The sequence below is a fragment of the Lasioglossum baleicum genome, chromosome 12 (assembly GCF_051020765.1).
Source record: "Lasioglossum baleicum chromosome 12, iyLasBale1, whole genome shotgun sequence".
Taxonomy (NCBI): Eukaryota; Metazoa; Arthropoda; class Insecta; order Hymenoptera; family Halictidae; genus Lasioglossum; species Lasioglossum baleicum.
The window spans coordinates 3907841-3922499 of NC_134940.1; the positions used below are offsets into that span (position 1 = coordinate 3907841).

The window sequence follows — 14659 nt, forward strand, 5'->3', positions numbered from 1 at the left end:
GGATCTGTTCCGTGCTATAAAGCGTGAGCGTGCCAAAAGTGACGAGTTGGTGGGGAGAGATTCGCCCAATGAAAGTGGGGAGTGCGTAGGAAGTGAGAGGTGTGTGTCTGTGTGTGTGTGTGGCTGGCTGGCTGCCACTTGCTGCGCCCCTTAGACCATATTGGTCTAAGCTGCGCCCCCACCAAGTATCGGTGTGCGAGTGAGATAGAGATCCACCCGGCCGCCATTGTAGGCTTTAGCGCTTTGTACAGGCCGCGCAGTCTATCTTCTATAAGTCTATGGGTCTAAGGTCTAGTGTCTAGGATCTAGGGGGATGAAATTCACCGGTCCCTTTCGAACAATCGATCGATCAAGAACGTCGCGCGGTTGTGAAATTCGATTTATCGATAGGATTCGTCGTTCGTCTCCTTGGCTCTGGCTTCGTGTACTTCGTACGTAGGATGACAGTTCCATGAGAAAGTACTGTGCGAACATGTACAAAGGATTATTTAACTGTGAATTAATCCACCTGACGATAAAGGATTTACGGTTGTTCCTTTGATCGTCGTGGAATGTTCCCTCGAGACGCGTGACTCGAATGAAAATTCGTGTCGTCAATGTCACGGCTGTACGCCATGAGCAAACGCAATGATACACATTACTGACCAAGGATACCAGAGAGGATACACAGAGTGATTTGTGCACGCGAAACGATTTGTTTTCCGTAGGTACGCCGTGTGTCCGTCGAAAATGTCTCGTTGCCTTACCGATTAAACCGACCGACACTGTCGTTCGACGCGACGACGTGATATAAATCATTCGAGAACAACGGCCAGCGGGAAAATCGAAAATTACGTCGTACATTTTCCGCCGACGGACACCGTTCACGGGCGTTTCTATTCGTCGTTTCTCAGAAGTCGAATAGATATGCTCGTTAAATGACCTTACCCGATCAGTGCAAGTGACGTTTGCGACGCGATGGAAAAGTTTGTCGTCGATTTGGACAAAGTTCTGGACGATTTCGAATTTAACGAAGGTAAGTATCGAGTCTTCTGTTTCTCCTAGTTTGTTAGGCACAGATTCTAAATCTTTACGATCTCCGATTAAAACGAACAACGTATCTTTTAGATTGCGCGGAGCAAACAGCATCAATTAATACCGCTTCCAACAATGCATCGTCTTCGGCGACCAAGTGCAACGTGGAGCCCCCGATACTGTATAATTATCTCTTAATAGAATCTAGAAAAACAAACAAAGAACGCGACATTACCGTACCATCGGAGAGGCACAAGGATGTACAGCAGAACGCGAAAAGCAGCTCTTCCGAAGACAAGAGTACGGTTCACGAAGATACGACTTATAGCAAAGACGAGACGGAAGAGGATGCTACGGAGAGTATCAATCGTTTTTATACGCAAGAAAGCACTAACAACGGCAAGTCGACACAGAAACAGTCTGTCCTACCTTACAACACAGAACCGCTTCCATTAACGATACACAATGACATATCGCAAAAATTAACGCAGAATCAACACAATGGTCATGGTAGTCCAAAGGTCGACAATAGGTACGATAAAAAGTTTAATCAATTTAATTCAAAGCCTAGTGTTAGTAATGTCTTCAATAGTTTGAATGAATACATTAACGCGCCGCCTGGAAGTTCGGATTGCATAGACTCTGTATTAGACGATCGAGAAGTACAATCCGATATAGGACCGGAAACTGTTTGTTATGGAACCAAAGCACCTCGATTAATTTGTAGTTCAGTTGAAGACATAGACGAAAGTGTAAGTATAACGAATAAACAAGTAAACAACGCGAGAAGTACAAGTAGAGAAGCTTTCGTTCCCGTTCACGAGAATGTTGCAGCACCTATAAGCATAGAATTGCCTGTTACGCTCGATAGCACTGCTACACGCGACGATGCGAGCAATGTTCGTGCGATCGGATTGGAAGAAACAAAATCTGAAACAGTACTACCTATAGATGCAACTATAACCGAAGTCTCCAGCGATTTCAGCAATAAGGTGGAAGTCTTGAACGAAACGACCTGTAGTTTGCATAATTTCGATTCCGATCTTGTAGACCAGAAGACTAAATCAACGTTCGAAGGTCTGGAATATGAAAAGGAATGTCAGATAGAAAATGATTCGGACGAAAATGAAAAGAAACTCTGTGCAAGTAGTTCCGATTTAATCGAGAAATCTAAGAAGAACACGAATACGGTACAAGAGCCGGTTAGGTTCGATAAGATCGGTGATTTATCGGAGGACGTATTGATCAAGTATTTAGCCGAATTGGAAGAAGACCAAAAATTGAAGGAGGAAGTTGACAAACATCAAGCTGGAGCAACGGGAATGGTGCAAAATGCGATGCAATCGGATGAAACGGATTCGTCGCAGATTTTGAGAAATGCGGAGGTTGCGAATGTAATGGAAAAAGAGTCGGTCGATGAAGTAAGAAACGTTATGACAAATAGTCATCGAAAGGAAGAAGCGATTAAAGAATTGCAAACTGAACGGTGCGACGATCGCATCAAAGAAGATAACTGTGATAAAGTTTTCAATAATACGAGCAGCAAAGAGCAACAACAGAACCAGATCAAACGTGAAGATGTACGCGTGGTTTCGCCGGAGGAACACACAGCTAGCGGAGAAAGTAAAACAGACGGTCAAGAGCACTGTACATACAAATTAAATGGAAAGAAGGAATCGTCGAGCAACGATGAAACGGACAAGCAACCGAGCAAACAAAAAGAGAACGCCGCTTGCGATAGTCACGCCGATGAACTCAAGCTGCAACGCGATGCCTCGCCTTCGTCCGATAATCCTGAAGAAAAATATTTGATAGAGCAATTATTAGATGATACGACAAAGTACTGGAACAACACTTTGTTGAATGAAATCATGGCAAGAACGAACACCAGCTCGGGCACGGGTACAGGCACGAGCACAAGCACGAGCACGAGTGATACCAACGATGAATCAGAGAAACCGGCGCGTCCTCAGACTTTGGATATCGTTCTATCGAATAATACGAACGAACGTCAGACGCTCGGTTCTAGTTCTGCGAACGATACATCATCCGGTCAAACGCAATCAAATGTCGACGGTCCGGCGGAAGATCAAGAACAACCCCCGCCGGCAAACATCCTAGATAATTCGTTACCCGAATCGAGCTCGGTTCTCGGGAAGCAACCACCGTTTTGGGTTCCCGATAGCGTCGCGCCCAGCTGTATGTTCTGCGATGTCAAGTTCACGGTACTGAAAAGACGGCACCATTGTCGTGCATGTGGCAAAGTGTTATGCAACAAATGCTGTAATATGAAATACAAATTGGAGTATCAAGGGAACATCGATTGCCGCGTTTGCGTCTCCTGTTATCAACTTCTTACGAAAGGTAAACTTTCATCTAAAGAACTTTCAATTGAAACATCGTCCAAGCATTTCTCTAGAGTGTAGAACAAGTCATGCTTTCCAGCCGAAGCGGAACAGAGTCTCGGAGAATGGTCCCCTGGTTACTCTACGTGTATCGCTAATAGTGACATCAATTCGCCTCAGGTACATTGACGACAAACTATATACTGTTTTATGCGCGTCAGCATTGTATGCTGTATATGTATACTGTATACATAGAGCTTTCCCATATACGAGTATTCGTACAACTTTGTACATTTGATTAGTCGAAAATGAACGTTCTGTGACCACATGTTGCAATAGCGCATACATGATACATAATAGATTAGCTACTTTAGTTACTTATATATATATGCTTAAATATACCTTATACATACATAGATACGAGTTCCAACTTTCAACGTTTCCATTTACTTAATAGATTAATAGGTTTACCTAATAATGAATTATTAATAGAAGATTGTAAGGCATATTAGTTTTTTTTTTGTTAGCATAAGTTTATATTAATCACCTATAACAACTTGTTGAATACTTCTTTCCTGTTGCTTAAATATTTAGTTACATCTTCACAATCTTCTTACGCTTAAAATACAGAAAGGGATATTTTGTTTGATCGTGCAGAAATATTCTTCAGAAGTCCTATAAGTTTGAATTGTAAAAGCGTAAATTTGTAGTAGCATGATTTATTGTATTTGCGTTTGCATCGTGTTTTTCGAAAAGATCTAGACATTTATTTCTTTTTGTTTGTGTTTTCTATTAATTTACACGTTACAAATATAAAGCATGTACCATTGATAGTAGTTATAATTTGTGGAAGATATTTGCCTGCTTTATATTTTCTTCGCAACGAACGTTCAGTAAACGCAGACAGTTTCTATATCGATTGGTCTGACAAACTGTTAACGCTATTTCTCTTTTGATTCAGGATCGAAAATTTTCGAGATCTGCACGGAAGATTATTAGGCTGCGGATTTCATGCATTTATGACGAAAATATTTGAAGCAGTGGACATATTAGAAAGATTTAAATGCATCAGCATATTGGTTTAGGCTTAATCAGATAATTAAAAGAAGAAAGAAATTTTTATTTCGCTCCTGTGTCTTGCAATCAATGCAATGCATTTTTTATTTCGCATAAAGATCCGCAGTCTAATAAATTGGTACACCTTAAAGTGTAAAGGTAAACGTCGACCGTGTTTCCGTGTTATTTGTGTGAACGATCTGTGTTTGCTGGACGAAGAAATAAATGTGAATGTTAGGAGTATTCGACAAATGGTTATAGGGGAGACAGCCTAATCCAAATAATCCAATGGAGTACTGTTCAACAATACCACCCTTGCAACAGTTAGCCGGCGGATTGCCTCCACCTCCCACAGTGATGGTGCCTGTCGGTGTTCTGAAACGAGAAGGTGGTACAAAGAATCGGCCGGAAGTGTCAAAGTCCGTTATGTTCAGCGATGGTAGGTGAAATTTCAACATAATATTCCACGATATAATATTTCTATGCTAAACGAATATGCGGTTGGAGTGGAGTGGTTGATTTCGATTGTAAGTCGATGTGTTCTCTATACGAGCTGCATTGTGTTAAACAATTAATACGCAATAACGCTATCTATAAACTATAAATTTACTTACAGTCATGTCCCATTCTAATTAATAATCCACTCTAAAGATGTTCCGATCTATGTCACAACACAGAACCGAGGATTGACTTAGAATGGGACTTCACTGTACTACTATAGTATACATATAAGTAAATATGTGACTGTGCTATATTATTTTATTATTTTTCACACAATTTAGTCTGCATCTAACCTGGACCTCGCATTTTACGTTTCATTTGGTTTATGAGTTCAAGTTACATCCTCGTACCCTTTACAATATTGAGTTTTATCTTTTGACTCCTGGAAGCGATAACCCGATATCACTGGCCTGCCTCGTCCCTTCCGGTTTTGTTTTGGTTTTATGCACCTCTAACTAAAACACAGGAATAAGGCCTGGCTGTGACCTGACAGAACTAGATATGTCCTGGGACTTGAAACCACCCTGCCGGAAATCCGGAACGAAGAAGTCACCTGTGCCTGGCTTGTCCGTGCCGGGTGCCTCTGTCAAAAGACAAAACCTACCGCGTCTGGACCCGAACACCGCATGTTACGTGCCAGTGGACCCGAATCTTCTTCCTCCGACTGTAACAATACACAAAGGACGTAAGTGACAATTCCCACTGAGGATTTACTTCGCTACGTTTGAACGCGTTACCTACCAGAAGCTTATCGATACGATACACAAAATTTTTACTTTACTATGTACAGCTTGTCAAATCTAGCTGTGCAGCTGAATGTCCCCCGCAAGGGGAAATGTCCCCGCTGCGCAATGGTAAATAGGCGGAACCTCGCAACGATGGTGAACTGATTGTCACCTGTCAAACGATGCACGTGGCGACAGTTCAGTTAAAAAGTAAAGTGACACAAGTGTATTCACACAAACATATAAACAGTTGTTTTATATGTTTACTGCTGTAAGAAATAATGGACAGTACGCACTTTTGACGAGGTGTGTACCTTACCGTTCATATGTTGCATCCTTCCCTCGTCAAGTCTGCGGTCTTTGTTTTTGTCTGCGCATTCCTAAGTTTTGGTCAACCGCACAGCTAGATTTGACAAGCTGTACCTGCCAGTAGGTAATGCGTTAGCATTGCAACGCCATGCATAATCAATCAATCGATTAACTTTACAGAGGTAACGTACCATGCTGTAACAGACGAGGGTCATCTTTACGCAACGCTGAAAAATGAGTGCGAGCCACCTGTTCTATTTGCTGTCAACCGCAATCTCTATGCTTGCGTTAAAATATTGAATTGTAAGTGTAGAATCTGTTTTATGTAGAATGGCAATTGAAAGTAATCCACCGTTGTTCCAGTAAATTGTTGTATAAACAAAATCTGTTGGAACGTGACGTCCAAAGGATTGGCTTGCGTGGGGCAAGATGAAATTATACTACTGATCGAAACGTTACCCGACGAAATTCGGGTTCCAAAGGATCTTCTTATCTTCATTAATCAATTGTACCTTGGAGCTATCAAAGGTTTGACTTTATGTATCGTGTCGCGACAAGGCTGAACGGTATTTTGCTTTTATTCCCGTTACAACGAATCGTCCTGTTAACGAAAGAAATTATTTAGAGTGTGTTATTATTATTGATGATCTGATCGTAGGAAACACCGTATCCGAGTTGGGATTTTCGCTGTACCTAGGAGGAAATCTTTTGGGTTCCCGGGAACACGCGGGGTTCCTTTTTATAAGGCAAAGTTTGCAGTGTTTGCAGAAGATTGTGTTGCCCTCTGCTCCTTTCCTAGTCGGTCTTCTAGTACATAGGTTTGTTTCAAGAGAATTTACAATAACTTTTGTTGCAAGCGTTCGCCGCTAAAGCGTTGTGGGAGTCTGTTTAGGTGGGAAATGCCATGGGCGAAGGTGTTCCCGTTGCGACTTGTTCTACGTCTCGGTGCCGAGTATCGTTACTATCCTTGTCCGTTGTTCTCCGTGCGGTTTCGAGACGCTTTATACTTCGAGATAGGTCATACAGTCATGAAAGTGCTGGCAGACTTTCGAAACTACGGATATACCTTGCCAGGAGTCAGGGGATTAACGATACATCTGAGAAACAGAATGACAGACGTAATGTTTCCGAAGAACCGATACGACCAAGTAATAAAGGGCTTGAACAACTCGAACGATCACGTCTTGGCATACGCCTCGAACTTTAGCATAACAGCAGATTCCCATTTAGTCTGTATACAAACGAACACGGGTGACGAGAGCAGCTATCAGACGCAAGCGATAAGCATCAATAACAAACCGAGGACAGGTGCGTGTGCTCGATTAACAGAGATTAACAGATTATTAACTGGAAACAGAACTGATTCAGATTCGTCTTCTTTTTCTTCTCTAGTAACGGGGACGAGTTTTATCGTGATCAATGGTGCGTTGAAATCATCGATGGGACTCTCTGCCAAATCCAGCATAGTGGAGGACGGATTAATGGTGGAAATAATGCCAGAGAAAATGGAAGCTTTAAAAGCAGCTTTGAAAAATATGCACGACTTTTCGATCGGTTGCGGTCGACAGGGTGCGCCTGAACCGGATGAGACGGTAAACATAAAGTGGGTCGAAAACGATGTACAATTCAATATAGGGTAAATTTCCTTAATACCTACTTACGTACAGGGTGTATAAAAATTATATGTCACGACCACCATAGCGTGATTAATTTTAACATTGAATCCCAAGGTCAAAATTATTTTTTCATTTCATCGTTCTCTTAGAAAACGACTTTAAAATTTTGTAAACTATTTTATTTCATGTCTACAGTTTTGACTACTGAAAAACCCCATCTTTGCATTATTGAGAAATGAGAAGGCGCATCCCGCACCCTTGCAATCCTGGAAACGAGAGTGGTCCATTTTTGTAACAAATCTCCACTGATCCAGAGGTGCAGAATCACGCTATAGTGGTCGCGACATATAATTTTGTAACACACTGTACGTGCTTCACTTTCTTTAATGTTCGGTTGGAATTATAACCAAGAATCTCATTCCAGTGTAAAGAGCCCAATTGATGGACAACTGATGGACGGTATTCCATCAATTAGAGTCCACAATGGTACCGATTACAAGGGGACGACTAGATTTATACGCTGGACCGAAGTATTTATTATCAAGGTATACACGGTGATTATTACCTTGAAACGTGATTCATTTTAAACGATTATCAATACATTGTCTTTTTGTGTAAAGTCCGACGAGCATCCGAATGGTCTCCATGACCCGCTGGACATAAATAAACTCTCCGGGAATATAGCAAAAGCGACTTCGACGGCTTTGGTGAAGTTATTGGATCTCCTAAGTGCCGCTGGTTTCACAAAACTCGGTGTAAGAACAACCATTCATCCTGACAATGTAAGTCGATCGATTGCCATAAATGCTATTCGATGATTTGGTGATCGTTTCGTTCTACGAAGTTTTGATCTCTATGAAGAACGTTGTACAACCAAACAATAATAATAATAACACTGTAATGATGCTAGGTGGGTTACGAAGCCGGTAGCGAAGGCATGAAATTACCACCGATCTACATGAACAGTCTGGACAACGAATTGATTCAAGTTCTGCATAAAGCGGCACAAAGCAGTCAGGATACGCATACCGTGCTTGAATTGATTTTTTATATACTTGATGATTAAATCCTGTCACCAGTTACTCCTGGTTTGTTATCGATTCTCCAGACAAGATACAGAAATACATATACATACACGTATATACACGTACACCGTACACTTATACATATAACATATATGTATAGATCGCGCGACATTCGTATGCTAGAGATGTACAGTTGAAACATTTCTGAGAAACGTTGAGGTAGATCTCTTGAGTCGGGGAGAAAATATTTTCTAACTGTATGTCTGCTATCAACATAGAAAACACAGAAACGCTTATAATTACAAATTGTACGAAATCATGTCCATTAAAGATAGAAATGCTACTAATTACCCAAATATAGTTCACAACGCGCCGAGCGTTAACGGAGCGAATTCGAAATCGGATAATCGGGTTTCCTTTAAATTGTATATCGGTTTTAGTATTTTAGTTGCGGAGATCGGGATATAGTGTTCACTGTTGTATCCTTTTGTTTGGGAAACGCTTGTCATATCCTTTTATACATTGTACATGAGTATACATTTTTTAAGTGTCGGAAAACTGCTTGACGAGAATTTGTTCGCAGCCGAAACCCGTCATTTGTTATTTGCATTATGTACATATATACGTTTTGTTGTTACTCGTGTAATATTTGTATAATGATAGTTAATAATTAGTACTTTTTCGACGGAAGAAACTATTAAAAATGTTACTAAATAAAATTGGTTTTGTTAATTCATCGAACATTTGCATAAATTTCGATAAACGATGATAGGAAAAAGAATAGTCGTGACGGTGTTACTCGATTATTTTCTTGTATATTTCCTATCGATAGTTACGAACTTTCCCTCCAAGATTCGAATTTCGATAGATCGTCCCTTTCGATTGCAGTTGCGAGATTACGACGATTACGACATCTACCTGCGATTACGCGCGACGGTTTTGGCGGTTCATCGTAAGTACATATGTTCATGGGGGACATGTTCTGTACGCCCAGAAAAAATTAAATGTTGTTCAGAAACACAATAATCGACGATTGTTAATGCGTGCGTACTCGCCTGGGAATTTCAAGCGACGAAGCGATAAATGTCATACGATAGTCGATAGATAATGACAGTAACTGATGCGCGAGACGTATCGAAGTATGTTCCCGTTCCCGGTTGCGCGCAGAAAATGGTAACGGAGAACAAACTCTGATTACGGCCTGATCCGAGGTACCCACCTCCGAATGTTTTCTCAGGGAAATACGATACGCAGTATTTAAAAGAATATGGAGAGGTCCTCGTGCTCGCTTTTCTTCGGATAAAAGTTAATGAGCTGTCCGTGTTCGTTTTATCGTTGACAGCTGATATGATATGATCATGGCGGAGTCCACAAAGAAGACAGAGGACGATGAAGTTAAGTGTAAAATTTTGATTATCGGAGCCGGAATGGCCGGATTGTCGGCCGCAAATCATTTATTGAAGAACCATGAGACCGATTTTTTGATCGTAGAGGCACGAGGCCGTATAGGTGGTCGCATTGTTGCATTGAAAATCGGTAAGTCTCCGCTTAACCTGCTTTTCACAAATTTTCTTTACGAGCGCCTCAATTTTACGTTTCGATTGAATGATTTCATTTAAAAGATTTATCGCTCGCTTCGAATGCATTTTTCCTACTTCGAACGACGTTCGGTCTGCTCTTTCGTTGACGCATACATACACGTATGTATACAGAGCAGGGAGCACCTAATTTGCACACCTGAACAACTTGCATAGTGAGTTCGCTATAAAATTGAGGAAAAAGCGTGACATGATATGAAACCGTTGTCATTGGAATCGTACAGCGTTTTCTGATTTCTGTAAAGTTATTTATAAGTAGACTCCGCAAAGCAAAAAGTTTGTGCATAAATTACAAGACGCAGGAGCTAAATATAAATCTATATTCTTATTAATATCCTGTCTTTTAATATTTTCACCCCGTTTTAATAATTATTTATAAATTATTTATTATTTATTAATTATTTATTAATTATTTATAAGCATGAATCTAAGTTCCTTGCCTCTCGGAAGACAATTTCAGCATAGATATCTCTCGTGCATAAATATGTTTTACTCTCAGGTAGCGAGAAGGTCGAGTTAGGAGCGAACTGGATCCACGGAGTATTAGGAAATCCGATGTTTGAATTGGCAATGGCTAATGGGCTAATAGATATCGTAAGAGTACCGAGGCCTCACAAAGTCGTAGCGGCTATGGAAGACGGAAAGCAGCTGTCGTTTCCAGTCTTGCAAGAGATCTACGAAGCTTATATATGTTTTTTAAGACGATGCGAAGAATATTTTCTAAGTCCTTACAGCCCACCGGACGGGATAAACAGCGTGGGCGCGCACGTGGCTTTGGAGGCTGAGATTTACTTGTCGTCGTTGCCTGAGGAGGAACGAAGGGTCAGACAATTGTTGTTCGACTGTTTACTTAAAAGAGAAACCTGTATTACTGGCTGTGATAGCATGGAAGATGTTGATCTCTTGGAAATGGGTTCTTACACGGAGTTGCAAGGTGGGAACATTAGTCTTCCGGATGGATACAGTGCGATATTGGAACCAGTAGCGAAACACATACCAAAGAACACCATCCTCGTTAGACACGTCGCGTCAAAAATTCGGTAAACTAACTGAAATTTATTTTAGTATTTATCGGAGGCAGCGCGTCTTACACGAGTTCCGTTGATCGTAGGTGGCAGAGAAAGAAGCACGCGGCGGAGGACAATTCCCCGAACGACAGCTGTTGCGATTCGAACGGTTCGATCGAAGTGCAATGCGAGAACGGGAAGAGGATATTAGCGGAACATGTGATTTGTACATTGCCATTAGGAGTTCTTAAGGAAAAAGCTAACGATATATTTGAACCGCCTCTACCTAATTATAAACTCGAAGCCATAGATAGACTACTGTTCGGTACAGTGGACAAAATATTTTTAGAATACGAACGACCTTTTCTAAATCCCGGTATATCGGAAGTGATGCTTCTCTGGGACGACAGACGATTAGTGGAGGAGGACAAGCAGGACATCGGTAAAACGTGGTTCCGAAAAATCTACTCTTTCACCAAGATTTCCGAGACGTTATTGCTGGGATGGATATCGGGGAAAGCGGCCGAGTACATGGAGAAATTAAGCGCCACAGAGGTAGCCGACGCGTGCACGTCGATATTGAGAAAATTTCTAAACGATCCATACGTGCCGGCGCCAAAGAACTGCATCCACACTTCGTGGCGTTCGCATCCGTATTGCCGCGGCTCGTACACCGCGATGGCCATTGGCGCGAGTCAATTAGACATCAATCGTTTAGCCGAGCCTATCAGACAGGAGAACGATCCGTCGAAGATTGTTATAGCGTTTGCCGGTGAGCACACGCATTCTTCCTTTTATAGTACAGTGCACGGCGCCTATTTGACCGGTCGGACCGCCGCTCAAGCTCTCTTGGAATCGAGAACGAACGAGAAGAACGACAAGAACTCGTTGAGCCTTAGCTGCGAGGACAACGATCTCAGCTCGTGGATACAAGGGATCTCGCTGAATTAGAACGATTTTGTCGAGAAAGAACAACTCGCAAGCACATAAACGACCGAACAGAAGCAGTATGGAAGAAAAGTTGTTCTCTATGTCAACGTTTACACATGTATCGAGCACAATTTATTACCGACGATTATGAACAATATTCGACACACTGTCGCGCGGCGACAATTGTGATTTCTATAGGCATCTAGTATTATTAAACCGCGAGACTAGCAAACTGTTTTTTTATTTTGTAAATATTATAGCGACTATTGTTTATATTATGTACATAACAACGCCTGTCTAAGACTTTTAAGACTATTTGTAAACACGCATCCGGTCGATTTTAGGAAATCGTCGTCGCATGTTTGTTCTGCGAGAGAGATGTCGGTTCGAATCACAGAACGTTGCTTCATCTTATGGGATCACCCAGTGTCTAGTTGCAGAAGTTATACACAGAGCGAGTCACCGGAACAACCAGAGTATTCAAACATTTTCTGGTGACTATATTGGTCTCAATTTTTATCTGTTCTTTTTGATCATTTTCTTCAGGTTTTGTAACTTGTTAAGTTTTTTTTTTTGTTTGTTTCTCTCTCTATCTCTCTCTCTCTCTTTATCTCTATCTATCTATCTATCTATCTCTATGTGCAACCAACTGTATAATTGTGTGTGTATATATCGTATGTACGCGAGTACATGTATATCTTTTTGTTTCATGCAGGTGTCCACGGCACGACATGAAATTCATCGGTAATATTCATACGTTTCCCTTCTGGTGAGTCACCCTGTTTATTGCAGCGCAGTTGGATGTACTTTTTGTCTTACTGTTAGAGAGAAATCGATTCGAACTTAGTTCGCGCTATCAGCCGTGTAACGAGAATACATTGGGTTGGAAAGAAAGTTCGTAGCGTTTTCATATGAAGAATCGAAGATAAAATTAAGGTATTTATTCATATGTTTATTCAATAACACGAGAAGTTACCTCGAAAATGGCAAAAAGTAGTAGAACACAATGGAAAATATGTTATTGAATAAATCTATGAATTTTAGCTTCCAATTTTAGTTTACAAACGCTACGAACTTTCGTACCAACCCAATATTTACCGTTTTTACTCTTGCGTTTCGTACGATGTTGGCTAGGGTGATGATGTTACAACAAATAGTCGGTCCACGCTTCACACAGCGAATACAGAAACGAAAGGAAAGCGTTTACCACGTGAAATTCAACGACATCGTCCGCTGCTGCACACGCATGTGCGTGTCGACTGCGCATTTATGCTCTGCTATGCTAGTGGCACAGAATTTAGAAACATTCTCAATTAGCAACAAATCCAGAGTCCACGAGACTTCTTTTTTCTTTTTATTCGATGTAACGAGAGATTAGTTTTATCGTATCTTTTATTCTATGTTCTCTTTTGCCTTTGTAAAGACACTTTTCCATGGAAGTATTAGAGGAAACTTGCATTTTATCTAGTCACATTGCCTCAAGCAACTTAGTTTTACATAAACGATTGTTATATCTGTGGTCTATCTGAATCGTTAATTCGTTCGACACAAGCAAATCCGCTAATCGATGAGTTAGCCGTGCTAAATCAACCGTGCTACTCGTGTTTTCGTATATTCCTATATATATATATTTTTTCTTTTAATTAAGACGACAGAATAGAGAACATCTCGAGACGCTCCATTTCTGTTCGAAATGTGATAGAAACGTTTTCAACAACTACTATTTTGCATTGTATAGTGTACATTTGATACTTTCCGAAAGTATAATAAGTTTTCTTTTTCCTGCGATAACGATGAGTTACCGAATATACGTGTATGTCTTTATTTTTCTGTAACTGCCACTTAATATTAATTCATGATTGCGCAAATCCGGGGGAAACTAATGAAACGAAAAGAAATGTTATATTATGCACAGATAATGCTATAACTGAAATAAATAATTTTCAGTAATCATCTGAACGAAATTATTTCACGCTTGAACCGAACCTATATATTATACGCATCGTCCAGGTCGTCCTATATTAAGGGAGTAGACTCGTTTCCAGGATTGCAAGGATGCGAGATGCGTCTTCTCATTTCTCGATAATGATGGGGTTTTCAATCAGCCGCCATTGCCTTCAAAAGTCCTATTTTACCACGTTTTTATTAGCTCGCTTTCTTGTCTGTCTGTCTGTTTGTTTGTTCGGTACAAATTTTGCAATTGATTTAAACTAACTTCCCGATGAGCTAGAGACTTGAAATTATAAACATAGCTCAGAACTGGATGACAATGCAATAGTTAAAAAAATTTTTTAAAAAAGCATATGCGTTTAGGAGATATAAATTATTGATAAATTTAACCGTTACACACTCTCAGCGTTCAGCGTCCCCACTCTACTACGTGTTCCCACTCTGACTCATCCCCACTCCACTGACCCGTTTCACACCGAAGGAGCTCAGTGCAGTGTGGCCAGATTGAGGTTGAAACGAACCTCATTCCTTCTCCAGGATCTCCACCTTTATCCCCTTCCACTATCCTATTCCACCGTTCAGT

At 40.9% G+C, this 14659-nt stretch overlaps 2 protein-coding genes across 6 annotated transcripts; both read left to right on the forward strand.

Moving 5' to 3' along the window:
* Positions 1 to 237: 237 nt before the first annotated feature.
* On the forward strand, positions 238 to 9310 carry Sara (Smad anchor for receptor activation). Of its 4 annotated transcripts, none has more exons than XM_076434778.1 (13): positions 238 to 1015; positions 1108 to 3378; positions 3460 to 3539; positions 4677 to 4854; positions 5383 to 5601; positions 6131 to 6253; positions 6314 to 6478; positions 6609 to 6768; positions 6843 to 7258; positions 7343 to 7586; positions 7991 to 8111; positions 8187 to 8348; positions 8477 to 9310. In XM_076434778.1, the coding sequence occupies exons 1-13, from the start codon at positions 958 to 960 to the stop codon at positions 8630 to 8632; spliced, it is 4353 nt and encodes a 1450-aa protein (XP_076290893.1). In that variant the 5' UTR covers positions 238 to 957; the 3' UTR covers positions 8633 to 9310. The 4 variants fall into 4 exon arrangements, with proteins under 4 accessions (XP_076290893.1, XP_076290894.1, XP_076290896.1 ...); XM_076434779.1 differs by having other exon boundaries at positions 5410 to 5601; XM_076434781.1 differs by having other exon boundaries at positions 239 to 1015; positions 4740 to 4854.
* Positions 9311 to 9440: 130 nt separating this feature from the next.
* On the forward strand, positions 9441 to 14646 carry LOC143214131 (peroxisomal N(1)-acetyl-spermine/spermidine oxidase). 2 transcript variants are annotated; one of them, XR_013010102.1, is made up of 4 exons: positions 9441 to 10127; positions 10689 to 11229; positions 11301 to 12620; positions 12842 to 14646. XR_013010102.1 is itself a non-coding variant. In XM_076434784.1 (3 exons), exons 1-3 carry the CDS (start codon positions 9944 to 9946, stop codon positions 12145 to 12147), a joined length of 1572 nt encoding a protein of 523 aa, XP_076290899.1. In that variant the 5' UTR covers positions 9441 to 9943; the 3' UTR covers positions 12148 to 14646. The 2 variants fall into 2 exon arrangements, 1 of the variants encoding a protein (XP_076290899.1); XM_076434784.1 differs by having other exon boundaries at positions 11301 to 14646.
* The last annotated feature ends 13 nt before the right edge of the window (positions 14647 to 14659 follow it).